The sequence below is a fragment of the Oryctolagus cuniculus genome, chromosome 9, assembly GCF_964237555.1.
Source record: "Oryctolagus cuniculus chromosome 9, mOryCun1.1, whole genome shotgun sequence".
Taxonomy (NCBI): domain Eukaryota; kingdom Metazoa; phylum Chordata; class Mammalia; order Lagomorpha; family Leporidae; genus Oryctolagus; species Oryctolagus cuniculus.
In genome coordinates this window covers 79032474-79054988 of record NC_091440.1, presented here as the reverse complement: position 1 = coordinate 79054988, position 22515 = coordinate 79032474, and the positions used below count along the sequence as shown (strand labels likewise).

At 34.8% G+C, this 22515-nt stretch overlaps 1 protein-coding gene across 10 annotated transcripts in view; it reads left to right on the top strand.

Moving 5' to 3' along the window:
• The window catches only part of NBEA (neurobeachin), a 726466-nt gene that overhangs the window by 171477 nt on the left and 532474 nt on the right, over nt 1-22515 (top strand). For all 10 annotated transcript variants that reach the window (XM_070049020.1, XM_070049018.1, XM_051831739.2 and 7 more), the window contains 6 exons: nt 8356-8508; nt 9503-9671; nt 12840-12919; nt 14316-14378; nt 14474-14571; nt 16613-16705. In XM_070049020.1, the coding sequence (XP_069905121.1) occupies nt 8356-8508; nt 9503-9671; nt 12840-12919; nt 14316-14378; nt 14474-14571; nt 16613-16705 (656 nt within the window). The remainder of the gene's footprint in view (nt 1-8355; nt 8509-9502; nt 9672-12839; nt 12920-14315; nt 14379-14473; nt 14572-16612; nt 16706-22515) is intronic.

The window sequence follows — 22515 nt, the reverse complement described above, 5'->3', positions numbered from 1 at the left end:
AATTCTCTTTGTAGACAATAATATCATCAAAAATGATGGGTTTTGTCTTTTCCTTTCTATTATTTATCCTTCTTCTTGTTTTATTGTATCATCACACTTCTTGTATAGTGTTGAAGTTTTAATTGTGGTTATACGTCGTATTCCTGCTCTCACGATAATGCTTTTAACAGGTATGAGATTTACTAAAGACTACTTTTTGTAGATTTTTAAGTCAAAGAACTATTTCTAGTTTTAAGAATTTTATTTATCATAAACAGATGCTGAATTTTATCAAATGCAGTTCTACATTGCTTGAGAAGATTATGGCGATTATATATTTTTATTAATTTGATGAATTTCAATAATTAACTTCTAGTTATTAAACCTTCTTTATGTACCTGAACTCCCATTAAGTTTTTTTTGAAACGTTTATTTATTTATTTGAATTCAGAGTTAGAGAGAGAAAGAGACTGAGAGAGAGAGAGAGAGAGATCTTCCATCCACTGGTTCACTCCCCAGTTGGCTGCAACAGCTGGAGCTGTGCCTATCCAAAACCAGGAGCCAGGAGCTTCTTCCAGGTCTCCCACGTGGGTGCAGGGGCCCAAGGACCTGGGCCATCTTCTACTGCTTTCCCAGGCCATAGCAGAGAGCTGGATCGGAAGTGGAGCAGCCAGGATTTGAACCAGCACTCATATGGGATGCCAGCACTGCAGGTGGCAGCTTTACCTGCTGTGCCACAGTGCCAGCACCCCATTTAGTCTTAAATCTACTGTTATTCCAAACTAGTTTTTATGCTTGCACTTCCCTTGATATGGTTCATGTCACTGGAAGCAGTGGCTTTCATACATTATCCTGTGATTATTTCTTAGTCTTCATGTTATTTGACCTCTTTGATATGTTTTGTAGTAAGTTTCTCTGTTTTTTCTACTTTCTTAGCCTCTTTTTCTCTCTTATAATAGTTCTTCTTTCTAAATGCTGAAGTCTTCCTTTTCCTTGTACTGAATCTTTCTCTTTCTCTGTCTATAGTAGTACCTTGCTCTATTTGAGCATATCCATTTCCTTAGCCTTCATTATCTTGTAAATATTAATTACTCTCAAGTGTTTCTCCCATGTTCAGTTAAGTTCCTCTTGCATGTTTAATAATTTTCACAAATCTAAATTAGCCAGACTTTTCTTTTGACTTTTCTCTCAGATCTTTTTTCATCAGTTTTCTATGTCTTGATTAATGGCATTGTCATTAAATGGGTAGTGCAGACAAAAACCCTTAATCCTTTTAATCCTTCCTTTCACATACTGGATCCAAACTATTGTCCTACTATCAGAATCTATTAGCAATCAATTACTGTTTCCTATTTACTACTCCTCTCCTTTTTATCTCTATTGATACCACCTTAGAACAAATCATCCTCTTTTTACTTTTAGCTATCACATATCTGTTTTTGCTTGCAGTTAGACCAGTCCAACTAAAATGTGCCATATCTTACTACTCATCACAGTCAGAATGAAATCATAAGTCTTATACCCCTGATATAACTCTCATCACTCTTCTTGCTTTCTCTGTTTCAGCCAAATCAAGGCCTCTTTGCCTTTCCTTTAAAAACTGAAGTGGTAAACATGTCCATCTCTGGTCTTCTGTGTTTCCTTTTCCCATTGCTTCTGCAGATATAAACTGGTTTGATTCTGTACTTTCAGAATTTTGCTTATATGACTGGTTGTTAGGGAAGTTCTATTACTTTCATAATCATCACTATCTCCCTACTCTACTGTTTTTATAGGACCATTCGGAAATGCTTTACATTGTTAATTTTCTTCTTATTTCCACTAGAATAAAGAAGACTTTGTGAAAGCAGGGAAAGTATATATTTTATATTTCCTTATTGTTATATTCTCAGCACCTAGAACAGTGCCTGCCTCCATAAATATTTGTTGAACTGAATTGAATAAATGAAAATATCTTGCATGCTTCCATGATTACCTATAAAGGTGAATGTTCATATGTTTTTTTTAATATTTATTTTATTTGGGCCGGCACCGTGGCTCACTTGGTTAATTCTCCGCCTGCCGCGCCAGCATCCCATATGGGCACCCTCTTCTAGTCCCGGTTGCTCCTCTTCCAGTCCAGTTCTCTGCTGTGGTCCAGGAAGGCAGTGGGGGATGGCCCAGGTGCTTGGGCCCCTGCACACACATGGGAGACCAGGAGGAAGCACCTGGCTCCTGGCTTCAGATCGGAGTAGCTCCTGCTGTGGTGGCCATTTGGAGGGTGAACCAACAGAAGGACGACCTTTCTCTCTGTCTCTCTCTCTCTCACTGTCTAACTCTGTCAAATAAATAAAATAAATAAAGAGTTATTTTATTTATTTGAAAGAAATTTACATAGAGAGGTAGAGCCAGAGAGAGAGAGAGAGAGAAAGAGAGGTCTTTCATCCACTGTCTCACTCCCCAAATGGCCACAATGGCCAGAGCTGAGCTAATCTGAAGCCAGGAGCCAGGAGCTTCTTCCAGGTCTCCCACGTGGGTGCAGGGGCCCAAGCACTTGGGATATCTTCCACTGTTTTCCCAGGTCATAGGAGAGATCTGGATTGGAAGTGGAGCAGTGGGACTTGAACTGGTGCCCATATGGGATACCAGTGCTACAGACTACGGCTTTAAACCATTGCGCCACAGCGCTGGTCCATATTGTTTTATTTTTTAACAATCAGAAACCACTATAGTAGTATAGTTAATAGAGGTTCCATTTATTAATACATTTGGACTGTCTCTTTAAAAAAAGTGCTTTTGGTATATATATGAGTTAGAAGAAAACTTGGTAGTGATTCTGTATATTCACAGAGATATTTTTGTTTGTGGTTTATAGAAAGTATGATTCAAAGTAGCTGAACATAAAGGAAACATGCTAGCTAATATATTGGAAGTCTAGTGCTAGATGGCTATGTTAGCTTTTTTTTTTTTTTTTGTTACTATAATGAAATAACTGGAGAGACTACTTCATATCAATAAAATGTTTTTATTTGACTCACCATTTTGGAGTTGCAAGGTCAAGAGGCTACATCTGATGATGGCCGCCTTACTGGGGGTGTCCTGAGAAAGCAAGAGGTATCACATTGCAAGGCATAGGGAATGCACATGTTTATCTGTATTAGTTGCTTTTTCCATAAAGTTATCAGGATTCAATAATGGGGGTTCTACCCTAATTACATTATATAATCCTAATCACTTCCCAAATACCTCACCTCTAAACAACGTAGATTGTCTTCACTCTCTTAATATCTTGCAATGGGGACTATATGTCAACACATGAACTTTGGGAGACAGTATCAAACCATAGCAATGGGTTATCAGTCATAGTCATAGCAGGAAATAATGGCTTATTCAATCTGGGTTATTGAGAAATGTTAAATGCAAGGTTGTTTGAAGATTTGTGGGCATTGTTAAGAGAATTCAGGAAGGTTTGAAGAGAGAAGGGAGTTAGGTGTTTAGTACAACTCAAAAGAGTTATTTTAGCTCTAGGAGTAGGGTACCTGAATGGAGTATTGTTTTTAGTAAAGCAATATTATGAACTAACTTTAAGTGGTAAAGCCGGGGAATAAATACCTCAATTTCATTTTCTTCTTGTCTTTTAATTTCCTGCTGATATCTCCAACTAGTCAAAACCCACTGGAAAAAGAATAGGGAAGGTTGGGGAGCCAACAAGACAGATTCAGTAAGTTGGCTTCAGAGTTGAGTTATCTGTCTCAATAATGTCATCAATGATGCTGTTTTGTCTGCATCTTTCCTATTCCACATAAAATGCTGATTTTATGCTAACCCTGGTAGCTTTTGTGGTCATGGGAAAGCTTCCAGGGGAACATGGTACTGTAGACCTTCACATCCAGGTGAAGAGTAGGAGTGCTGCTTTCTCCCAGTTACTGAACAACACCCTTCCCTCCAATCTGTTTGATAGTCTTAGATCTTGGCATACTTGGAACCAACAGCTGTTGCCATGAAAATGCTAAATTTTGATGCTTGGCCTCTGAAGTAATCATTGCTTTCTTTCAGAACACACCCACACAAATCACCACCAAAAGCAACAAACAATAAAAAGAAATGATTATTATGAGTGGCTTAGACTATGTGGAACTCAACCTCGGAGTCCTAGCCAGAGTAGAATGCATACTAGGATCAACCTCTTCATGATGTACCTCTACCAATTAAAATCACTTTCAATGATTTATTTATATAATCATGCATGTTCTATGTATATAATATGGTTTCTTAAATAAAAACGAACATTTCTAGCAACTTATTCCATTATAAACTGCTTTGAATTTTGGAAAGATTTACATTTATTGAGTAGACATTTCTCTTGTGACATTGAGTCTACCTATTTGGCTTAATTTTGGAGTTGATACTGTACCTTTTTTCTAATTGTTCAGATGCCACTTCAAAAATGTTTATTCATATCTTGTATAATACTTAAAACTTAAGTATTCCATAACCACACAAAATAATGTCATATAGTTCAAACTCCAGAGCTTACATTTCCTATGAGAACTAAATTGTGTTTATCTAATGTCCGTGTATCTGTAACTATAAATTTCTTTTTATGAATTTCTTATTAGAATAACTTTTTGAGAAAATGAAAGCAAGTACTAAAATATTTTAAACTAATAAATCAAAGTAAACATATTAAAAGTACATTTGTATATCTTCTTTCATCCTTTCCTAATCTGTTTATGTTTCTCCTTATCTGTTCTCTTCTTATGCTATTCTTGAATTTGACATGAATTCAGTTAAATATTTGCTAAGGAATTAAAGTAGTGAATGGCAAAAGATGAACAAGATAGCATGCATGCTTTCTTGTATCAGGACATAGAGATATGAGTAAATAATAAAAAAAAAAAGAAACTGGATTTAACAAGTCTGATTTGTGAAAAAGCATGCTAAGGTCTTTGAAAAATGACATTTCTTTTTTGCAAATTAAATATAAATCTAAGAAAAACGGAAAAGAAAGAGAAAAAACAATCAAAAAAAAAAAGAAATCAATACTACTTATAAGTTAACATGCTTCTTTTGAAGAGAACATTCATTTTATACCTAGTTGTGTTTTGTATAGGCCAATAAAAAGATGCAGTGTTAGAAAAAGTTAAATTTTTATTTGCATTTGATTTATTTGAGAGGAACTTGGAAGATGGGAGGGATGGAAGGACATGGAGAGAGCAAATGAGGAAGAAAGCACTGCCTCATCCATTGATTATCTTCTGAAAAGCCTTCTGGGCCATGCTGAAGCCAGGAGTTGAACTAAATTCAGCCACATGACCGAGTCCCAACTACTTGCTCTATCTCCTGCTGCCTCCCATAGTCTACAAGGACTGCAGTGGGAGAAAGAGCCAGGACCCAAACCTAGGCACTTCAGTGTGGGATATGGGCATCCCAAGCAGCATCTTAATCATTAGGCCAAATCCTTCCTGAAAAAATATTTCTTAATGATGAATTTTAGAATTAAAAATTAGTCTCTAATAACATTAATTTGAATGATATTGGCATAGTTTTTTTTTTTTTTTTTTTACTAATGTGGCAGGACTCATGTGTTGTGTGTACTGTACCTTTTATGATATGTAGCAAGTTCAAAACTACTTTCTAAATTCTGAATTACATCCTTAAATGAATATGTTCATAATGGTCAACTTATTTTTATATTACAGTTTAGTGTTGTCTTTATAAGCATATGACAGTTTTTCTAAGTGGAAGCCTGATATCTGAACATTTATCTAGGAATAGGATCTGACTATATTGTATTTCAGAATTGTAAGTATAATAGCATAATAGATCATATTCTTGAAATCAGTACCACTAAATAAAAAATTGAATATATAAGAAAACTATTTGAAATTATAACCATTGAAGGAAGTTACTGAAGTTGTATGTAAACATTGATCTCTTATTTAAATTTTATTCTTACTTATATGAATAAAATATTCTAGAATTTACAGCAATTCCTCCTGTCTTTTTAAGTTGTTTTAAACAAGAATGCCTGATCCTTACTTTTTAACCCCTTAATTCAGCTGTTTCTTGTTATTTTCTCCATTATTTTGTGAACTTTTAATGTAAAATCACACTCTAGGGCTTGGTTTAAATTTTGTAAGCTACTGTTTATATATAATACCATTGAAATTTTTGTCAAAAACATAATCCTGTGAATATAAAATCATTGTTAGCCTATTTGTGATTAGAACCAATTAAATGCCACCTCATCAAACCCTCTTCCGTAAATTTCTGAATTGCTCCACTTTTTTACATGTGCTTATTAACATGCTATATACTTCACCTTTTCATTTTATTTATGTCATTTTCCTGTCTTTTCCTCCCTTAGAATGTAAATTCTGTGAGGGCAGGGTTTTTTCAGTTTTGTTAATTGCTCTTTTCACAGTGCCAAGGAGGGTGCCTGGCTAATAGTAAGTACTCAATATATGTGTTTTCTAAATGTCTATATGAAAAGTCTTGAGCTCTACAGTTTAAGGTTTGAGAAATGGATGCAAGTGAACTAAAAGTTGAGGGAACATCATGGAGAAAATAAATGGACCAAAGTGAAATCACATACTGAAATTTTCCCAAAGAAATACTTTGATTGAAAAAAGTTGTTTAGTTTGAATTTGAGAACTTGAAACTGTCCTTACCAATCTTTATTGTCTTCTTACTTAATTCATTCATTGTAAAATAGCAATCATTTGAGGTTGAGAACCATTAGAAATATGAAAATGTATAACTTGTAGGTCAGATTTCAGCTGCAGGGATGTGGGTAAAATATAGGGAAGGAAATTTGGCAAGAGAATTTTAGTCCTTTTTCAATCTTGATTTAGGTGTGCTATAGGTTTGAGTGGCAATTGATTCTTTATCCTAACACTGGGAGGGTGGTGATACTACTAAAGGAGTCACTAGAAGAGGAAGAAAGGACTTTTTTTTAAAAAAAGATTTTATTTATTTATTTGAGATGTAGAGTTACAGACAGTGAGAGGGAGAGACAGAGAGAAAGGTCTTCCTTCTGTTGGTTCACTCCTCAGATGGCTGCAATGGCTGGAGCTGAGCCAATCCAAAGTCAAGAGCCAGGTACTTCTTGGAGCAGCCGGGACTAGAACCGGCACTCATATGGGATGCCGGCGCCACAGGCAGAGGATTAACCTACTGCGTCACAGCGCCGGCCCCAGAAAAGACTTTTTTTAATGTTTGACTTATTATGTTTTATGAAGGTTTTTTTCTGTCATAACATTTTTATCTTAAATTATTTTTTAGGATGGCATTGTTCAATTCATATATATTTCAAGTATCACATGCAATTTAAACATTTCCAGTAAAATGTTACAGCTGAAATTAATTAATAATATATTTCATTTAAATTATTATACACAAAATATCATCATTTCAACATATGTTCAATAAGAAAGAGTAAGAATTTTTACATTCTTTTTTTTCATTCTGAGCTATCAAATTCCAGCATGTAGGCCTTACAACACATTTCATTTTGGACTAACATCATTTCAACTGCCAAGTAGCCATATAGGATTATTTGCTAGTGTATTGGGAAGAGCAACTTTAAGGTTTAATTGGAATTTTGCAGGGTCTCTTGTTTCTCTAAATACCATTGGTAATAGATTACATATTGTTGATGGCAGCTGAAAATGGTTGATGGGAAATAATCAGCAGAAAGTTAGTGTTACAAAGCTGTGGAAGCATAAGATACCGTCCAAGGAGGGTGTATTTCTGGAGGTGACTGAGGAAATAATATTTTAAGCAAAGAATGCTGAGAAATAATCTGAGGATCATGAAAGCCAAATAAGTACAGAATATCCAGGAAAGTCAAATTTGCTTTTTCTGTCAGAAACTGGATTCATCAGAAAGTTTTATACTCAGGAAGGTTCACTGCATTTGTCAATGTAGAACTCATAACTTTTGAAGAAATGATTCAGTAGAATAGTAGAATTATGTATTTTGAGTTTGGTTTGAAGTTAGTTTGAAAATATTTCTGTTTCAGAGCATTCTGTCTCTCTCTCCCTTTTTTTGGTATATGGTAGTTATTTAAATATTTTAATATCTATGCCTAGATCTCCTTTTCTTAGTTTCTACAAAAATAGAAGGAAATCATTCTTATTAATAATTTATTTAATTTCTTTTGCTTGAGCTAAGAATAACATTATTTAACCCAAGTTATTTGTAATTATCCAGGAAAGGTCTTTAGATTGCTTCTAAGCTACCACTCAAATATTCTATAATTCTAGGTTTCTTAATATAATTGTATTTAAAAAGCAAAATTATATAAAATTTTCATTTTATGTACGCATGCTTGGTCAAAATTAAAGTTTGATATCCTGGATATTTTTAGCTATTTCTATTTTCTTGTTTTAGTCATCAAGAGTTCATATAACTAGAGCTGTGTTGGAGCAATTTTTATCCTTTGCAAAATACCTAGATGGTTTATCTCATGGAGCACCTTTGCTGAAACAGCTTTGTGATCACATTTTATTCAACCCAGCTATCTGGATCCATACACCTGCAAAAGTATGGATTTTATTCTTATTCATTTTATGTTACTGTAATGTTATAAATGATAGTTATTAAATCTAAAATGTCCAATAGAAAGCATTAAGAAATTTCATCTTATTTAATATCAATCAAATGAAATTGTGTTAGGTAGTATCAGAGATGAAAAGATTAAATATATAAGTATAAATATAAATAAAACTATAGTAAAAAATCAGGCTTAGTCTAACACTGCATTCTAATGGCAGTAGATGTGGAAGATTCTCTTCCAAGGAAGAGAATTTGGTATACCAATTATTGAAAGAGTAGAGTAACAGAACATAATGGGAAGAAAAGAGAATTGTATTGATTACTGTGATTATTTTAATTGGAAATTGCTTTAATTTTGAACACAGAATTTGTCATGGCATGGAAATGATTCTTCTTAAATAAATATTTTTCTGGATAGTAAGGTTTAATTCTTACTATTTTGCTTACCTTAATTTATTTGTACAGTCTACTTGTAGAAATCAGTAAGAAGATATGCTGATTTTGAACTGTGTTTTACAATTTTACAATCTTCCATATATCTAGTTAGATAATGCCTAAGTTCTGATTTTTGTTATTGTTCATCTTCTTAATTATTGCACTAACCTCAAACCTGAAGTTTCTTCAGTCTATTAAATACGATTTTTGACTTACCATATCAGTGCTTTCACATATGTACACAATCAGGTAGTATGGCAATGGGTGAAAAAAATTTGAAATTACATTAATTATTCAGATATAGTATTTTTGCAAACATGTTGTAGCTGATTGCTGTAAATTTTGTTCCCGTGAAGAAATACATACATTTGAGCTACTGATGGGCTTTAATCTACTTGACTTTAAAATAAAAATTTAATCTGTCAGATTAGTTTCAGTTGAGTTATTGAATCATTTTAAATTATTTGTCAATTACTATTAGATAACATTCGTTAAAACAAGTTTTGTTAGATTGTGTTGATTGTAGTCTATTTACTTTATGTAATAGGTTCAACTTTCCCTCTATACATATTTGTCTGCTGAATTTATTGGAACTGCTACCATCTACACCACCATACGCAGAGTAGGGACAGTGTTACAACTAATGCACACTTTAAAATACTACTATTGGGTTATTAATCCTGCTGACAGTAGTGGCATTACACCTAAAGGATTGGGTAAGTATAGCACTACCACTGTGTTGATACACTGTGATTTTTCTATTATACTGAACAAATTTTATATTTGTTAGATAAATCTATTTTTATTTTGCCTTGCAAATAAAGGATTCATGTCATAACCATAAAAATATTAGTATGTATTTCTCTGCATTGATTGGTTTATGACAAGTATAATTATATCTAATTGTTACTAAGTACTTGCAGTTTAAATGGAAGAGGTGCCGTTCCTGTTCCTTTATATATACTGATCCATTTAATTCTTACAAAATATTCTCTGACAAAAGAGTGTTGTTATGCTCATCACAATAAAGAAGAAAAAAAACAGGGGCCAGTGCTGTGGCCTAGTGGACTAAGCCTCTGCCTGCCACATCAGCATCCCATAAGGTCACCAGTTCAAGTCCCAGCTGCTCCTCTTTTGATCCATCTCTCTGCTAATGTCCTGGGAAAGCAGTAGAAGATGGCATAACTGCTTGGGTCCCTGTACCCATATGGGAGACCTGGAAAAAGCTCCTGGCTCCTGGCCATGAATTAGTCCAGCTCCAGCCACTGCAGCCATTTGGGGAGTGAACCAGTGGATTGAAGACCTTTCTGTCTCTCTCTCCCTCTGTCTCTGTAACTCTGCCTCTCAAATAAGTAAATAAATCTTTAAAAAAACTGAGGCAAAGAGATATAAAATTTGTCCAAAATATTAAATAGTAGCAAAGTAAAAATAAAAGCAAGAATTACTATGATAATAATTGTCTCCACTGAGGTGGAATAGTGGATGGGATCAGGAAGGTTATACACTTATGTATTCTGTATGTGTGCTGAATTTCATAATGAAAAAGGTTTTTGAAAAAGAAATAGCAAGTTTTGATAAGGAAGGAAGGGGCACTTTGTGTACTACTGGTAGGAGTAGAGCAAAAAATGTGAAGAGCAGTCTAGGAAATGAACAGATTTCTCAATAAAAGGTGGAATGGATTACTTGGATGATAAGGTGAATCCACATATAATAATGAATATGAAAAGATTTGTTGTGTGAATAAGCAGATATTATAAATTATGCATAGTAGTTGACATTTGGCCTACTGGTTGATTCCAGTTGAGAACTTGTATCCTGTATCAGAGTCGTCCTTTATTTGGAGTCCTGTCCCATTTTGGAGTTTGATACCCAGCTTTGGCTCCCAATGAAAGCTTCCAATTTCAGCTTCCTGCCCATGTATATCCTGGGAAGCAGCACATGATAACTCAAGTAGTTGTGTCCTAGCTACCCCTGTGAAAAACCTGTATTGTGTTTTTGACTCCTGATTTCAGCCTGATTCAGCCCCTGGCTACTGTGAGCATTTGGGGTATGAACCAGCAGAAGGGAGTTCTGCCTGTTTCTCTTTCTTGACTCTCGGTCTCCCAAATAAATTTTAAGGAAATTGTTTTTAATTATATATGAGGGGATTATGCTTTTATTTATTTAATTTATTTTTTTTTAAGATCTTGTTTATTTTTTTGTAAGGCAGAGTTACAGAGAAGCAGGAGCAGAGAGAGGGTCTTCCATCCACTGGTTCACTCCCCAAAGATGGGCCAATCTATTGCTGGCGCCGCGGCTCAATAGGCTAATCCTCCACCTAGCAGCGCCAGCACACTGGGTTCTAGTCCCAGTCGGGGCGCCGGATTCTTTCCAGGTTGCCCCTCTTTCAGGCCAGCTCTCTGCTGTGGCCCGGGAAGGCAGTGGAGGATGGCCCAAGTGCTTGGGCCCTGCACCCCATGGGAGACCAGGAGAAGCACCTAGCTCCTGCCTTTGGATCAGCACAGTGCGCCGGCCGTGGTGGCCATTGGAGAGTGAACCAACGGCAAAAGGAAGACCTTTCTCTCGGTCTCTCTCACTATCCACTCTGCCTGTCAAAAAAAAAAAAAAAAAAAAAAAAAAAGATGGGCCAATCTGAAGCCAGGAGCCAGGAGCTTTATCTGGGTCTCTCATACAGGTACAGGGGCCCAAGCACTTGACTATCTTCCTCTGCTTTCCCAGGCACATTAGCAGGGAGCTGGATGGGAAGTGGAACAGCCGGGACTTTTACTGGTGCCTGTGTGGGATGCCCGCACTGCAGGCAGTGGCTTTACCCACTATGCCACAGCACTGGCCCCAGGCTTTTATTCTTTAAAATTTTATTTATTTTCACATTATTTGAAAAGCAGAGGTGCAGAGAAGGGGGTAGAGAGAGAGAGAGAGAGATATCAGAATTCTATCCAATGGTTCATTTCCTAAGTGCTTGCAATAGCCAGGGCAGGGCCAAGCCAAAGCAAGGGGTCCAAAGCCTAATCCTGGTTTAGTACGTGGGAGGGAATGACCCAAATAATTGAGCCATAACCTGCTGGCTCCTGTGGTACACATTATCAAGAAAGTGGATTGGGAGCAGAAGAGCTGTGGCTTCAGCCATACATTCCAATAGGGGATGTGAGTATCCCAAGTAGCCACTTTACTGCTAGGATCATACCTTTAAAACTTATACATCAGCTATATAAATCTTGGCTACTTCAATAAAGGCTTAATGTCCCTGGATTTTGATGATTTTAGTTATATTTCTTAAATGTATACTGTGTGTTAATAGGTGTTACATGTATAATTTCACATTCTCATTTTTATTGGTAGATAATTTTGTAATTACTTTAAAATCTAGATATAATAGAACTGATATGTACATTTTTAACTTTTCATTATCATTTTCATTACTGACTACATAAACATTTATTGAGTGTCTACTATTTTGTTTTCTTTCTATATGCAAGTGACATGGAAGAAATAGCCTCTGAAACAAATAATTGTGATACAATAGAGTGACACTTTTTTCCATACATTGTTATATGATGCAAAAGTTGAAAAGAGCAAACTAAATGAAAGTACGCTCAACTGAGGATGGAAGAAATATTGAAAAAACTTTTGTTAATAATAAATAGGAAGGATTATCTGCGTAAATACTTGGTGGTTTTTAATTTATCAATGGATAGTAATATTTTTTAGTTTTAAAAAAGTTATATTTCCCTAAATCTGAAAATTTATTTTTGGGTAATATGTTAAAAATTGTAAATCATTTTACTGCTAATAAATACCATAATAAGTAAAATTACCAAAGAATTTCACAGTATTCTAACATAATTGCCTTAAGCACTTTTCTTTTTTTAACTGTTTTATTCTAGATGGTCCCCGGCCATCCCAAAAAGAAATAATATCACTAAGGGCATTCATGCTACTTTTTCTGAAACAACTCATTCTAAAGGTAAAGCTATTTTACATAATTCTAACCTACAATATATTAGATAAAAATAATTTGTGTCATAGTTTAAAATCATTAATATTAAATTAGCAATAAAGGTAGCTTTGAGTTGCTTTCAAAATTCCATAAATCTTAATGTTAGCTTTTGATGATCTTAACTTTTGTATAAATGCTCTTTTAAATTCTTTGTACTGAAGAACGTAGCAAATCTTGACAAAGAACACGTGAATCAGAATTGTGCATAAAGATTTTATTCTAGGAAACTGTATTCCACTTTAAAAAGGGTTACATAATGGTTTTTTTTTTTTTAATGTTTTTTTTTTTTTTTTTGACAGGGAGAGTGGATAGTGAGAGAGAGAGACAGAGAGAAAGGTCTTCCTTTTGCTGTTGGTTCACCCTCAAATGGCCGCCACGGCTGGCGCGCTGATCCGAAGGCAGGAGCCAGATGCTTCTCCTGCTCTCCCATGGGGTGCAGGGCCCAAGCACCTGGGTCATCCTCCACTGCCTTCCCGGGCCACAGCAGAGAGCTGGCCTGAAAGAGGGGCAACCTGGAAAGAATCCGGCGCCCCGACTGAGACTAGAACCCGGTGTGCCTGCGCTACTAGGTGGAGGATTAGCCTACTGAGCCGTGGCGCCGGCCAGCATAATGTATTTTATCACAGGATTTTCTAAAGATTAAGATAAAGACAAAAGTAAACTTGGTTTAAAATGTACAAAATTGTTGAAATTGTTGTAAACTCTTCCATTTGTAGTATTATTTATTTATTTTTATTTTTTTTTGACAGGCAGAGTGGACAGTGAGAGAGAGACAGAGAGAAAGGTCTTCCTTTGCCATTGGTTCACCCCCCAGTGGCCACTGTGGCCGGTGCACTGTGGCCGGCGCACCGCACTGATCTGAAGGCAAGAGCCAGGTGCTTCTCCTGGTCTCCCATGGGGTGCAGGGCCCAAACACTTGGGCCATCCTCCACTGCACTCTCAGGCCACAGCAGAGAGCTGGCCTGGAAGAGTGGCAGCCGGGACAGAATCCGGCACCCTCTCCAGGACTAGAACCCGGTGTGCTGGCACCGCAGACGGAGGATTAGCCTATTGAGCCATGGCGCTGGCCCATTTGTAGTATTTTAAACAATGAACAAAATGACTAGAAAATAGTAATATGAATACAGTTAGAGTATGGAAACATACTAATGTTGATAATGAATATCAATCAAGTATTCATAACTTTAAAAAAAGTTACAGTTGTATTTAATTTTAAGCAACATAGTCTATGAGTGGTGAGGTAGCTGGTAAATTTAATTAAAATGTCACTGCTTTTAAATTATTTTAAAGTGATCTTATGAATCCTTTATTTTTTAGATTTAGATTTATTTTTAGATTTAAATTAAATATTTTTTGTTAATAGGATCGAGGGGTCAAAGAAGATGAGCTTCAGAGTATACTAAATTACCTACTTACAATGCATGAGGTAAGAAATGTTAAGAGTTTTCTTTTTTAATTATTTTATTGAGTCCTTGAATAAAATTTTAACTAAATAAATGTTGGTCATCATTTATTATGCAGGATGAAAATATTCATGATGTGCTACAGTTACTGGTGGCTTTAATGTCAGAACACCCGGCCTCAATGATACCAGCATTTGATCAAAGAAATGGAATAAGGTATGATTGTGGTATAAAAATATTATTATTAGAATTTAATGGATTATAGTTGTATGTCCTAGAATGACACCTATTCTTTGGATGTCTCAATAAATATAGCAAAATCTTATGTAAAGAGGAAATAAATGGAAAAAAGCTTCTATTACCCCTCTAATACTCCAAGAAACTGATGCAGTGTATGTAAAATTGTCTCAGAAACCAAGGGTAGTAAATTGTTGTGACTATAGTAAAGACATTGCCAATAGTGGGAAGAACAGTTTTTTTAAAGAAGATAAGAAAAAACACAGTGTGTATCAGCCAAGAGATGCAAGAAAACTATATGATGTTAGGCTCAAGAGAGAGAAAGCAGCACAATTTGGAAGGTCTATACAGTGGTAATAAGTTTAGAACTTCCAGTTTTAGCTCTGAGGATAGCTACATTTTCGGATTGTGAACTTGTATTTTGTCTTTCAAGGTTATTTCTACTCTTCAGTGTTCTTATGATCTCACTATTTTAGTTTTCACATGTTTCTATTTTTGAACTTGACTTTTTTAATTACTGCTTGGTTTTAGACCCTAAAAGTTCTGAAAATAGATTTGAGTGTAAACACATACATATTTAGGCATTTGAAGAAAAAATCATCTTCCAAGGTAGGCAGTCATCAATAGTTTACCTCTTCTTGCAGTCCATCTTCAATAAATGAAATGCAAAAATAAATAAGTAAATAAAAGAGAGAGAGAAGTAATAGCAACAATATCTTTTTTTAGTATTGTAACCTAGTGGTAAAAGTAAAAAGACAATAATTTTAAGCTTTTCATCTTCTTGATAAATGTCTTTTAAATAGAGAGAAAATTGTATTGTATCCTATATTACCATTTGTTTTCTGTTCAGCCTATATTATTTCACCTTCATAATATACCATGGTACTTTATTTAGTAAAAATAGAGTATGATGTAATACATCCTAATTTTTTGGAGTAATCATTCCTACTCCTGGGAAAACCTTCCTCAATTTTTGAATTATTTGCTAATATATGTCATTATATTTGCCCCCTTTTAGCTTATGAGATAAAATGGGATACAATTTTTTTTAAAGATTCACTTATTTATTTGAAAGTCAGAGTTACACATGCACACACACAGAAAGAGAGGGAGAGAGGTCTGGAGCTGTGCCAATCCAAAGCCAGAAGCCGGGAACTTCTTCCAGGTGTTCCACATGGGTGCAGGGGCCCAAAGACGTGGGCCATCTTCTACTGCTTTCCCAGGCCATAGTAGAGAGCTGGATCGGAAGTGGAGCAGCCAGGATTTGAACCAGCACTCACATGGGATGTCAGCACAGCAGGCGGCAGCTTTACCCACCAGGCCACAGAACTGGCCCTGAATATGTGTTAATAGAAACATTTTTTCCCAAGTAACAAAAAAACCCTCAAGCTATTTTTAGTAAAATTAAATTATTGCATGTTATAAAAATCTTGGTTAGAGTAGGTAATCAGGTATTGCAAAGCTATCAGGAAGCAAATTTAGTTTCTCTATTTTTTCTTTGTTTCATTCTTTTATGTGTGGACTAGCCTTTCTAAACAGAAACCAAAATTTGTTGTCCTAGTTTATTTTAAATTATTTCTTAATTCAGGAGCCTGACAAAGACACAATACTGTTTCTCAAACTTCATTCCAAAATCTTAGAGGGGAGAAATAATTGAGCCAATGTCTACCCATAATGTCCTTTACCATGAGCAAGAAAAAAAGTCATCAGTTTCAACTGTTGGACAGTTCTGGGAGAAAAGCAGATGTGACTAATAAAGTTATCTTTAAATTGAAAATTTCATTCAGTTTGCTGTTTGGCAGTACTTAGGAAGAACCAATCATATTGCCTTTTGTATATAACTATCTGAAGTATAAATTTTGAGAAAAATTAGTAAGTTGTACAAATTTTTAATTTTTTCAAAGAATTTTAAAATCCTAAAAGATATTTTATGTTTTATGTCTGTATAATTTATTAGTAAACTATAAAGTATCTTTGTTTTCAATATTAATATGTGCCTAACAGTATATATGATTTTTAGGGTGATCTACAAATTACTGGCTTCTAAAAGTGAAAGTATTTGGGTTCAAGCTCTGAAGGTCCTGGGATACTTCCTGAAGCATTTAGGTCACAAGTAAGTTATGTTTTCCCTTATGAATTATAGAGATACCTCTCAAAATTATGTTTTTATGAATTTTTAACTAATATAATTTATGAAATTTGGAATAATTTAAGAGTAGACAAAGTATTTTCATGTGATATTAGTTGTAAAAGTATTTTATAAAATAATGTTTCATTAATTGTATATTATTGAATAAAATCAAAATTTAAGCAATATAGTTTATTTCATTTTCTTCATGAAAAGAAAATATTTTTAATTTGAACAGTTTATTAAAATATTTTGTCAGTATAAAATGAAGTGCTTATGTATGCAATTTCAATGAAACTTTACTTGATTCAGGGAGTACCATGTATATTAGAGTCTCTGGGAGAGATGATTTTATATTCACATATGAATTTTATTTATTTGCATTCTCTTCAGCAATGAGGCTTCTTGATACCTTTTGTGACCTGAAGTTTTTAGAGTACCTTATCACTTCCCCCAATTCCAGAATTAGATACTTTTCAAAAATACTGTAAGCAACAACTATTAATGATTGTATTTTATATTATGTTGTCCAGTGCATGAATCTTCTTTTTGAGTCATTTCTTAATACAAATATTCCCTAGGAAATAGTGCTATGGTTTAAGAATTGTGTAATCCAGAAATTTAGATTTTTTTGTTGATAACTTAATCAGTAGTTAAGTAAGGAAGAGCAGAGACATTTTAGTTATAGGGGATAGTTTGAACAAAGTCAGGATTTTAGAAAAGTATTATAGTTGAGAAAATGTAAATATGCTAAGTAACAGGTTCATTGTTGAGCATTTGATCTAGGATTTAAGCCACCAGTTGGAATGCCTCCATCCCATTATTAGAGTGCTTGGGTTGGCTTTTCTGCTCCACTCCTGACCCCAGCTTCTTGCCAATGTGCGCACTGAAAGCAGGTGATGGCTCAAGTTGCTGACTCCCTGCCACACACTTGGCAGACTCAGAATGAGATTTTGGCTTCTAGCTTTGGCCTGGCCCAGTCCCAACCATTTAGGCTTTTGGAGAGTAAATCAGTGGATGGGAGTTCTCGCCATTTCTCTCTCTGGCTCTCTCTCTTTGTCTTTCATATTAAAAAAAACCAAAGGTCTCTCATTGTAACTTCAGTTAGGGAAAATAAATTTACTTGTAGAAAGGTAAAGAATTATAGCTATTATAGCTGTAGATACACCCTTAAAATATATATATATATATAAAAATATATATAGAGAGAGAGATAAAGAAAACTCATCTAAAACTACAGAAAAAGTTGAAAATCATGCAGAATTAAAAATAATAAGCAGGCAGTTTCCATAGATATGTTGTTAAAATGTTGTTAAGTTTTCCTTTTCCTGTAAAATCCATAAATACAAAGAGTAAAAAATAAAAACTCTCATCAATTGAATAGATAGCTAAATTAGAAGATAGCTACAAGCCATGAACTCTGAAGTGTGAGTATTAAGATTATAGGTATTGGTATTAAATCTTTTAAAATTGAATTATAACTATGAAGAATAAAGAAAAAAGACTATAAAGAGAATGATGAGAGGGTTCATTGATATTAAATTTTACAAAATATCTAGGAAAATATACTTTCTGAAGATCAAAGACCACTTTAAGGTGAAAAATACATCGGTTTGAAGTACTAGCTACATACACATTCATCAATCTAATAGCAGAGTCCTTGAGTCACATTGGTTTCAGAAAACCAGATGCATAACAAATACACAGATGAGCTGTATTTATAGAAAGCAGTCTATCTCTGTGGAGATAGAGGGAGAAGCCATTTTGGGACTGTGAAAGAAAAAGGTTACCAGTGTGTATTCCCTTACACGTGCACAAGGAAATCTCTTGTTGGTTAAGGAGAATTTGACAATAAAGGGTATCTTCAAAAAGTTAATGGAAAATGAATATTGTGAAAAAATTCATCACTGGTTTCAAAATTTATATGCATGAAACAAAACTAAATTCCATTTCCTATGAACTTTTTGAAGCTCCTTCATATTAGAAAATTTGACGTCAGATTATACATGTCAAATAAAACATATGAAAACAGCAGTCAGAACTAAGCATTTGATGATGAAGACTCAACAGAAAAATATTTCTATGGCATATATACTGAATTTGGTTAAAATTTTTACCAAAAGTTTAAAAAATAAGAAACAAATGAATTGCTTTTATGTACAGACAGCCACTAAACAGGATTTTAAGAACTCAGATAAAATGGAAGTGTTGAATTATAAGGTAATGAAGCTTTGGGAAAATATTGGTGGAAAAAGGGGCCGGTGCAATGATCTGGCAGGTAGGGCTGTGCCTGCGGTGCCAGCTTCCCGTATGGGTGCCAATTCGAATCTCAGCTGCTCTACTGCTGATCCATCTCCCTGCTAATGTGCCTGGGAAAGCAGCAGAAGATGGCCCAAGTGCTTGTGCCCCTGTACCTATGTGGGAGACCCTGAGGAAGTTCCTGGCTCCTTGCTTCAGATCTGGCCAGCTCTGGCATTGTTGCCACTTGGGGAATGAACCAGCGGATGAAAGATTGTTAATTGTTGAAACGTTCATAAAACAGAAATTGCAGTTATAATTAATAGCCACTTACAGCTTAAAAGTTTTTTAAACAAAGATTTATTTATTTATTTGAAAGAGTTAGAGAGAGATGGAGGGACAGACAGAGAGAGCTCTCCCATCTACTGATTCACTCCCCAGATGGCTGCTGCAGTGGCCTGGGCTGGGCCAACCCCAAGCCAGAGCCTATAACTCCATTTTGGTCTCCCACATTGGTGACAGGGGCTCAAGCCCTACACCATCTCTGCTTTCCCAGGTTCATTAGCAGAGAGCTGGATTGGAAGTGGAACATCCAGGACTCAAAGTCCAAGACATGAACCCATTGCACTGTAACACTGGACCCAATAGTTTAAAACCTTAAAACAATTTAATTCCTCCAACTCAGTTCACAAAGAATAAAAAGGAAAAGCAATATAATAATAAGATGAATCTGATTGCCATGGAATGAAACTGTGTATGAGTAGGGAATATAACTTCAAGTATAAATTTGACATGATGATTTAGACACCAGAAAAAATGGTAAATTAAAAAAACTGGTAAGATTTTACTAACATACAGTAAAATTTAAAATAAGAACATACTCAAAAATCACAAAGTTCTTCTACCTAGGCATTTTAAGTTGATTAAACTTTTGGGTCATAAAGAAAATGCATGGGGCCAGCGCTGTGGCGTAGCAGGTAAAGCCGCTTCCTTCAGTGTCGGCAGCCCATTTGGGTGCTGGTTCAAGACCCGGCTGCTCCACGTCCAATCCAGCTCACGGCTATGGCCTGGGAAAGAAGTAGAAGATGGTCCAAAGCCTTGGGCCCCTGCACCCATGTGGGAAGACCCAGAGGAAGCTCCTGGATCCTGGCTTTGGATTGGCACATCTCTGGCCATTGCGACCAATTGGGGAGTGAACCAGCAGATAGAAGACCTCTCTCTGCCTCTCCTCTCTGTGTAATTCTGACTTTCAAATAAATAAATAAATCTTTAAATAAAAAAAGATAAAATGCATACTTAAATTGTAAATTTTTTAAATGAATACTTCCAAAGTAAAATTATGCTGTACAACTGAAGAATTGCTTAGAGTAATATAGTTACAGATTCATAAAGTGAAAGATGGAAAAATATATGAGGGGCTGGTGTTGTGGTAAGGTCCACCGCCTGCAGTGCCAACATCCCATATGGCCACTGGTTCGAGTCCCAGCTGTTGATCCAGCTCCCATCTGATATGTGTGGGATAGCAGCAGCAGATGGCCCAAGTACTTGGGCATCTGCACCCATGTGGAAGATACAGAAGAATCTTCTAGCTCCTGGCTTCTGTCTGGCCCAGCCCTGGCCATTGCAGCCATTTGGGGAGTGGACCAGTGAATGGAAGATCCCCCTCTGTCTTAACTCTCTGTAACTCTGACTTTCAAATAAATAAATAAATCGTAATTATATATATATAAAAGCATAAAATTAAAGAATAATCAAATAAGTTGAAGGGGTATAGTAGGAAATAAATAGAAAAACAGAAATAACTTTCTGAAGACAGAAAAACATTAAAAAGTTCATTTTTAAATATAATAAAATTGGATATATCATCACTTAAGTATATCATGAAAGGGCAAAAATATGAATGTGCCAAATAAATGAAAATTTCCATAATTAATATAAAAGCTGAGAGTATTAAAATAATTTTAAATGATACTTTCCCAAGGACTTGATAAGAAAGATAACCCAGTAGAAAAACAGGCAAAAGATGTTAATGGTCATCTTTTAGAGGAAAATACACATGGAAGCATACATTTGAATCCTAATTGTAAAAAAGGAAATGCAAACTAAAGCTATTTTTCACCTATTAGGTTGACAGAACTCCCCAGATTTGACAACCATCTGTGTTAACAAGGTCTTGTGTGGAGCAAGTTATGCTCATGTAGTATAAACTGGAGTGTAAATAAATATAATCCCATGTGGAATGCAGTTCATTAATGTTGATCAGTATCTATCAAAATTAAAAATAAATAGTTTTTTATCATCTTTTATTTGCTTATGGTGGATCATTTATTGCTATCTATTATAAAATTTTAATTAATTTTAACTGATCCATTATAGTCCGTGGCTAAAATTCTAATATAATGATATTCCTTTCCTCTCTCCCTCCTTCCCCTCTCCCTCTCCTACCTACCTTCACACTCCCTTTCTTTTTCTTTAGTTTTTGAGAAAACATCTTTTAAATTTTCATTGTAGTAAAAATGCTTCACCAAATAAGAATTAAAAAGGAAAAAGACCCTAGTTTAGTAGGAATATAGACTGGATATAAACAATAAATGAATGGAAAAATCACCATTTCACCCATGTATAGTAAATTTTTAATCCCAGATCGTTGAAACTATAATAATATAACATTCTTAACCATTGGTTTGACAAATGTATAAAGCAGAGTTTTACAAAAGTATATCTGTAGCAATGCTGATACACACAGGCATTTCTTTCTCTTTGTCTTTTTCTTTCTTTGCTTCCTTCTTTCTTTTTAAATTTTTGTTTCCACATATAAGAAGAATGTGTGGTATTTGTCTTCCTGTCTACAGCTTATTTGTAGCAATATGGACACAACCAGAGGACATGATATGAAATCAAATCAGCCGAACATATATACTTTGAATCCCATGGATTCATCATTTATATACATTTGGAATGATGGTTATTCAGTTAGTCATTGTTGTGTTATTTACTATAAGAAAGGTTAGGAAAAATCTTAAGTTTTTATAAATAGGAGACTTTTAAAATAAATTGTCATTCACATACACAATGCAATACTATCCAATTGTAAAAGAAAATCCATGAGGAAACACTTTGTATTCTGATATCAGAACTGTATTTTTCAATGATAAACATGGTGATATATGCTTTTGTTTTGCAGAAAAAGAGAATATAGGAATATAATAACTCATTTATAGTGGAAAATCTAATAAAATATATGAAAAACAAGAAATCTATAACAATGGTTCTTAGTGAGCAACTGCTAGAAACAAAGGTGGATATGGATAATTTTAATTTTTTAATCATGTGAATGTAAACAATGGAAACACTACTTTAATAATTATATCATTACAAACTACTAACAATAACATACAACTAATGAAATGTTAGAAGAATTTCCACTAATTATTTTATTGAGTTGGGTTGAATAAAATGAATGTTTCATAGTTAAAATGAAGAGTACTGGATTGATACAATCTTGTAACCAAGAAGAATAGGCTAACATTAAAATAAAAGAAAGCCTGCATATATTG